This window comes from Neomonachus schauinslandi, chromosome 8 (assembly GCF_002201575.2).
Source record: "Neomonachus schauinslandi chromosome 8, ASM220157v2, whole genome shotgun sequence".
NCBI lineage: Eukaryota > Metazoa > Chordata > Mammalia > Carnivora > Phocidae > Neomonachus > Neomonachus schauinslandi.
This window is the reverse complement of record NC_058410.1, coordinates 16,714,279-16,722,192: the sequence shown is the minus strand read 5'-3', so window position 1 is coordinate 16,722,192 and position 7,914 is coordinate 16,714,279. Positions and strand designations below refer to the sequence as shown.

General features: G+C 43.4%; 1 protein-coding gene across 3 annotated transcripts in view; it reads left to right on the top strand.

Moving 5' to 3' along the window:
- Positions 1–414: 414 nt before the first annotated feature.
- The window catches only part of PCMT1 (protein-L-isoaspartate (D-aspartate) O-methyltransferase), a 44,072-nt gene continuing 36,572 nt past the window's right edge, over positions 415–7,914 (top strand). For all 3 annotated transcript variants that reach the window (XM_021693669.1, XM_021693671.1, XM_044917657.1), the window contains exon 1: positions 415–643. In XM_021693669.1, the coding sequence (XP_021549344.1) occupies positions 415–643 (229 nt within the window). The remainder of the gene's footprint in view (positions 644–7,914) is intronic.

Here is a 7,914-nt window from a genome sequence, read left to right as displayed (position 1 = left end):
TCTGGACAGCTATAGGAGCAGACCCGCGGCTCGCAGCAGCTGACTCAGCTGCGACTACGGAGCTACCCGCAGCGGCGTAACCGGATCCGGCAGACGCGGGGGCACAGATCGGTCCCGCCGTCGTGCCACCGCGCTCGGTGACCCAAGGCCGCAGCCAGGCACGCGAGCGACCACGCCGGGGCCCACCCCGCCTGGCCGCAGGGCGAACTCAGCAAGTTGGCGGTGCGCAGCCCGAGTCCTCAGAGAGGGGGCACGCGGCGGCGGCGCTGACTCAGCCCGGGCTCCCAGCCCGTCCGCAGCAGCCGCAGCTGCCACAGGCGCAGGCGGTGGGGCACGCGGCCACCCCTGCCGGCGGCCCCACCCCGCCGCACCCGAGGCCGCGCAGCGTCACAGAGCGCATGCGTGCCGCGGGGTATGCCGGGAGCGCGCAGTGGCGGCACCGGCGGCGACAGCAGTCACAGCGGAGACTACAGCGGGGACGCGAGCGGGGCGGTGACCGTGTGGGAGGTGGTCTCACTCTTGGGGAAGCTGCTGGGCACCGTCGCCGCGCTGAAGGTGGTTCTGTACCTGCTCCGGGTGTGCTTAGCGATGGCCTGGAAATCCGGCGGCGCCAGCCACTCGGAGCTAATCCACAATCTCCGCAGTAAGTGCCACCCCCGCCCAATGTGGGGCAACTGGGCCAGGCTAGGCCTGGACTGGGTCTCCCTGGGCCGTCCGGAACGCTCTGTCTACGCCCCGGCCCCGTGCCGGCTGGACGGTACGGTGCAGTGTTGCACCAGCAGTATCGAGCGGCGTGCGCTTGCTATCGCCTCCCCCGGGGACCTGTCACTCATCGGCGACGTGGACTGGAAGGGTAGAGAAAGAGCCACGGGTCGCTCTTGGTGAGGCAGGGGCAGGCGTCTCCCCGCGGGCCTGGGGGAGGGGTTGCGGCACAGGTGGTGGGGCTGTCACTCGAGTCCGCTGCCTGCTCGTTCGGGTCTGGCGGGCGAGGGGCGTGCCCTCAGGGTGGGGAGATGTTGGCGGGGCCTAGAGGCTGGGCTGGATCTGAGGGGACCCCACCTTTGACCCCCGCGTCGTCTCGCTTTCCTTCTCCTTAATAATCGGTCTCACTGCAAGCATTCTCTCCGTCCTATACAGCCTCCCCCGCCCTCCGTTTTTTCCTCTGGAGGGAGATGCCACCGTCTGATACAGGCGAGGGGAGGGAGGGAAAGATGAGAGTATTGTCATTGCGGATGCTGGGAGAAATTTCTGGGGCGGCTGGCCAGTGGAAATCTTCGTGGGGGGCGGAGGAAGAAATAATCAGAGGATGCTGTTCCTGAGAGACTTGTGTTTCAGGAGCTTTTAGAGGTCTTGGGATTCAACAAATGATTGTGTGTGTGGAATGTTCTAACTTTTTTTCAAGGCAGTTTCTTTATATCATTTTCTTTATTGTATTCCTTCCTTTTATGATAATTTTAGGGTGGGGTGAGTGCTGTTACTTTCTTTTGTTAAATCGAGATACAGTGTTGCTGTTGGGTCGGGAGACCAGAAGGACCGCAGTCCCTAATACCTTCACTCTAGTCAGAATTTATAGCATTGTTTGCCACCAGCTTTGCAAATAATTGTATCCTGCCACGTGGTGTTTTTAATTGTCATATGTTATTTAGCTTTTCTTGTATTTGTCATGTTTCCTAATTCAATTTGTAACTTCCTTGAGGGCTAGGACTTTTTTTTTTTATCTTTGAATTCTCTCAAACTTAATTCTCATTCCTTTTTTCATGAATGCAATTAAATATACATTATATGCTTGGATCTGTGCCAGAAATACCAAGATGAGTGAGAGAAATGGCACATGGTTAGTACGTAATATTAGTCATTTGACTTTTTTTTAATTACAGTATTTAAAAATTTTGTAATTGTATCCTTTGCATTTAGTAATGAAGAATGTTTAGATTTCAAAATTCTGTCAAGCATTGCCAATGTTCACTTTATGGAAGGGTATTTGAGTGGAAGTGGACATTTATATGCTGAGGCAGTATTTTTAAGTCTGATTTAGGTTCCCATGGATTACACATAAGCTCAATATGTTGTAAATATTTTAATAACATTTCTTAAAATGATCCAGTGCCTGCTCTCTTAGTGTACATATCCAAAACATTCTATGCACAAATTGTGACTAAGTAATTTTCAGCTGGTAAGTTATCACAGTAGACACTGGCCTGTGGCAGAAATTTGTAATCAGGCTCTTAATGACTCTCCTTTTTGGGTCAAACTGGTAGTAAGTCAAGATTAGCTCTTTCCCCAGTGGTTTTTTTTTTTTTTTTAAAGATTTTATTTATTTATTTGAGACAGAGAGAATGAGAGAGAGAGAGAGAGCACATGAGAGGGGGGAGGGTCAGAGGGAGAAGCAGGCTCTCTGCCGAGCAGGGAGCCCGATGCGGGACTCGATCCCGGGACTCCAGGATCATGACCTGAGCCGAAGGCAGTCGCTTAACCAACTGAGCCACCCAGGCGCCCTCCCCAGTGGTTTTATAACCATTTTATTGCAGGGTTATTATTCCTAGCTGAAATTTCTAAGGATGTTTTTCTGTCAGAAAATTTAATAACAAATGTTTAACATACATGGATGTCAATATTGCAAATATTTAGTCTTTACTGTATCTGTGATTTGAGTACTCAAATTGTTTAGCCTCTTGTAACACTTGCGCAATGTTAGTTTCAACTTCTTGCTGAATTCTAGCTAATAGATTTCATTTTTACTTATTAGTTTATTATAAAAGTAGTATTTTCTTGTGAGAATTTCAATTGGCACAAAATTTGAAAATTTCTCTCTTTTCCTAGTTATTCCACTGTTATGTGTTCTTGAAGGCTTCTAGTTGAATCTTTAGAAAAAGATTAAAGCTTGATTATGTTGTTGAATCACTCTATTGTATACCTCAAACTAATATAACACTATACTGTTAACTATACTGAAATTAAAATGAAGAACTTAAAAAAATGTGCTATGTTGATGTTGAAGTGAAAAAGGATCTACAAATTGGAAGAGGAAGCAAATTACAGTTGTATATTTTTATTTATTTATTTATTTTTAAAGATTTATTTATTCATTTGAGACACAGAGATACGGAGAGAGAGAGAGAGCATGAGCAGGGGGGAGACAGAGGGAGAGGGAGAAGCAGGCTCCCCGCCGAGCAGAAAGCCCGATGCGGGGCTCGATCCCAGGACCCTGGAATCATGACCCGAGCCAAAGGCAGACGCCCAACCATCTGAGCCACCCAGGCGCCCCTACAGTTCTATATTTTTAAAAGAAATGAAGTTCACGATTGCTTTAGTTTTAATATTATTATAATTTTATTGAAAATATCTACTGAGTTTTCCTTTTATAAGATGTCATAATAGAAATATGGTATATGATTTCATAGTTGATATATCATTTATGGAATATTGTAAAATGTAATGGTATGTCTCAGTATTTTATAGCTTATGATGACAAGCACTTTTTTTTTTTAAGATTTTATTGATTTATTTGAGAGAGAGAGAGAGAGAGGAGGAGCAGAGGGAGAAGGAGGAGCAGACTCACCATTGAGCTGGGAACCTGACATGGGACTCAATCCTAGGACCCTGGGATCATGACCTGAGCTGAAGGCAGATGCTTAACGGACTAAGCCACCCAGGTGCCCCAACAACCACTCTTAAGTAACTTAGAACAGTGGTCTAAAACTTGAGCATGATTCAGAATCTCCTGGATCCCCTGGAGAGCTAGTTAAAACAGATTGCTGTGGCTCAAGAACTTGCATTTTTTTTTTAAAGATTTTATTTATTTATTTGACAGAGAGAGAGAGGGCACAAGCAGGGAGAGTGGCAGGCAGAGGCAGAGGGAGAAGCAGGCTCCCCTCAGAGCAGGGGGAGCCTGATGTGGGACTCAATCCCAGGACCCCGGGCTCACGACCTGAGCCGAAGGCAGTCGCTTAACCAACTGGGCCACCCAGGCGCCCCTGTATTTTTTTTAATAAATAAATTTATTTATTCTTTTTAAGTAGGCTCCACGCCCAATGTGGAGTTTGAACTTACAACCCTGAGATCAAGAGTCACATGCTCCACAGACTGAACCAGCCAGCTATCCCCAGGAGTTTGTATTTTTAACACGTTCCTAAGTAATGCTGCAAGTGGTCTGGCCACCACTTTGAGAATCACTGATACAGAGAATTGAAAATTATGAGGTTAAACTCTACCAGTGTTTCAGCTGAATCAGTTTTATGCTTTAGAATAAAGTTTTAAGAAAAAAATATAACAGTCCTGTCCAATAGAGCTCTCTGTAATGTCTGTGTATCTGTCCTGCTCAATATGGTAGCCACTAGCTGCATGTGGCATTCAGCATTTGAAATGTGCTTAACACAACTGAGGAACTGGATTTTCATTTATTTAACTTAAACAGCCACATGTGGCTAATGGCTACCATATTGGACAATGCAGGTCTATAGAAATGAAGAATATAGTTATTTTATAATTACAGGCTGATGATGTGCTCTTAAAACAAATTAACTTAAAACAACTATGAGCCTGCTTAATCCAGGAAATGTGACAATTTAAGTAAAGTTTATATTAGAATTTATTTTCTACTTTTATTGGAATAATATCAAGCCATGGTAAAAGTTAGGAAAAGATAGGGGCAGGAGTAGATGAGGTTGAGAAAGGTGGTCTCCTAGAGCAGGGGTGTCTAAACCTGAGCATTTGTGGAAGGTTAACTCTTAACTGAGAGACTTCAAATGCTATACTGGCCACTTAAAACATTTTTTTTTTTTTTTTACCTATTTTTATTTGTTAGAAAAAATTCAATCCAGTGCTCTATAATATCTGTTATTTTTACTTTGCATTCTTGATTGTGTCATTTTGCGTATACTATAATGTTTACAGGATTTGTCAGTTAACTGATATTTAACTATCTTCTATATGCCAAACTGAACAAAACAAATACTCTCTTTTATAGATTACTTCTAATGGGAGCAGACAAGTATAATACCTAGTATGTCACATGATAAGTCACAAAGTAGGGAAGGAGATTTGGGAGTGTGGGGTACTAGGTTTGCAGTTGTGGGAGGGAAGGCCTCACTAAGGTGTCACTTGAGCAAAGAGTTGGTGGATGGGAAGAAATTCTACCTATGCAGATAGAGCGGGGGGACAGGCATTCTAAGCAGAAAAAATTGTGTGTGCTAGACTTGGGGTGTGGGAGAAAGATTGGAGTCAAGGATATGAAAGCAAGGTTTTGGGCCTGGGCATTTAGAATGATTTGCTATTTTCTGAGTTGGAAACAATAAGTGAGTGAGCAGCAGGGACTTTTGGGTGGTGGGGAGGAGGTGTGCAAGGAGGTGTGGAGAGCACGAGTTTATTTTTGGGGATGTTGTATTTGAGATGCTTAGGAGACATTTCGGTGGAGACCTTGAGTAGGCATTTGAATAAGGATTATAATAATTTGTAGTTTTTGTATTCTTACTTATTTCTGCAAATAAATTGGAATTATTTTCTTATGCTATTTAGAGTGTCAGTTCTTAGCTACTAGTAGCATGACTAGTGGAAAAGAGACCATTCCATTAGTTTTATTATGTGTGTTCATGGACCAAATATAACCAGCTAAGAAAATCCTAAGGGATTGTTTTCAGAAATTGGGACCTCATTTAGAGTCCAGTCCTCCTCATTTTGACTAGTTTCAGGTCAGTCTTATGGGTACATACTAATAGGTAAACTTACAATACATTGAGTAAGATCTAATTTATATGATGGGGGGGGCTTTAATATCAGTATGTCTACTTAAATTTAAATCGATTAAAGTTAAATGAAATTTAAAATTCAGTTTCTCAGTCACACTAACCATATTTTAAGAGCTCAGTAGCCACATGAGGCTAGATCTGTTAGTGCAGACATAGAACATTTCCATCATCCTAAGGTCTATTGGACAGCACTAGATCTAGATGGATTGTATTACATTCTATTTCATGTGGTCTTCAGTCCATTGTGCTGTTCCACATATTTTTATTAGTATTACATTTAGTTTTAGCCAACATGCTTTAAGAGTAGCAGTGAAAACACAGAAGATTATCAGACAAGGGTGATCAAGATGACCAGAGAGAGTCAGCATTTTATATGGTAATTTGATGGGATTGAGGTGGTTTGATTAGCAATGAGAAAGCTTAAGAGAGCAATAGTGTTGAAATATTTTAGGAAATGTCATGTAGTAGAGGGTCAAACCAGTACAAATGGAAGGCAGATCTTGGCTCATTATAAGGAAGTATTCACAAAGCTATCCTAACAATCAGGGGCGCCTGGATGGCTCAGTTGGTTAAGCGACTGCCTTCGGCTCAGGTCATGATCCTGGAGTCCCTGGATTGAGTCCCGCATCGGGCTCCCTGCTCGGCAGGGAGCCTGCTTCTCCCTCTGACCCTCCCCCTGCTCATGTGCTTTCTCTCTCTCTCATTCTCTCTGTCTCAAATAAATAAATAAAATCTTTAAAAAAAAAAAAATAAATAAATAAAAGCTATCCTAACAATCAAAGAGTTGGCTTTGAAAAATAATGTTTTCTGTCACTGAATATGTTGAAGCAAAGAACGGTTGACCATTTTTCTGTAAGGGATATCATAGGAGAGATCTGTCATCAGCTTTAACTGTATATAAACTCCTAAGGACTCTTCCAAATCCACGATTCTTGATTTCAGTTATGTCGTGGATTCTGTAAAATCAGCTGCAGGGTGGGGGGGGGGGGGGGTGTGTGTGTAGGAGAGAGAGCCACAGAAGTTAACATTTGGGTACCTATATTTTAGAATTCTGTATAACACTGTAGTTTGTCAAATGTGAGGAGTCCAGGGAATATCCTCCTTTAAGAAGGTGTCAAAAAGAAAAAGAAAAAAGGGGCGCCTGGGTGGCTCAGTCGTTAAGCGTCTGCTTCTGCTCAGGTCATGACCCCAGGGTCCTGGGATCACCCTGCATCGGGCTCCCCGCTGAGCAGGAAGCCTGCTTCTCCCTCTCCCACTCCACCTGCTTGTGTTCTCTCTTTCGCTGTCTCTCTCTGTCAAATAAATTAATAAAATCTTAAAAAAAAGAGAAAAGAAATAGTGTCAAAACAAATAGTTAACTTCATGTATCTATTAGGAGTGATAGCAGTCCAGGGCGAGATGTGTTTTTTCTTTCTTACTTATCTGACACAAAGTGCTACATTAGTTTCAAGTGTACAACATAGTGATTCAACAACTCTAGGAAGAAAAATGTATTTTTAAATAATCTCTGGTACTTAGATGATATGCTTTATCATAATTTGCCATCATGTGAAATTCTTCTTTGATTATAGTATGAATTTAAAACTAATTTCTCAGACTTTCTATACCGAAAGTGTCTCAAGCTCTGTTTACCTCTTATGCCTAATCATTCTAGATAGGAAGTAAAGGTGACCAGTTTGTTCATTTCTTACTGTTTTTCCTGGCATGTTGATAGTTGAGAAGGAATATAGAGTAGATGGTTAGCAACTGTTCAAGTCAAATAAAGTAATATGTAATGTAATACTTATTTTATTGGAGAGAGAGAGAGAGAGCACGAGAGCAGGATGAGGGGCAAAGGGAGAGGGAGAAGCAGGCTCCCTGCCGAGCAAGGAGCCTGATGGGAGACTCAATCCCAGGACCCCAGGATCATGACCTGCGCCAAAGGCAGACGCTTAACCGACTGAGCCACCCAGGCGCCCTGAGATGCAACTTTGTAGCAACTTTGTAGCAAAAACTTATTTGAAGTCCATGGCAGCTTACTTCCCCCCCCCCCCCCGATGTTCAGTGCTTCATATCAACACAGGCTTTCTTCCTTTCCGTTTCTGCCAGGGTTGCTTCCATTCTTCTGTTCTCCTGGATCAAAAATCTTGGAGTAGTCATTGATTCTTTCAGACTGTTACCACATTAACTC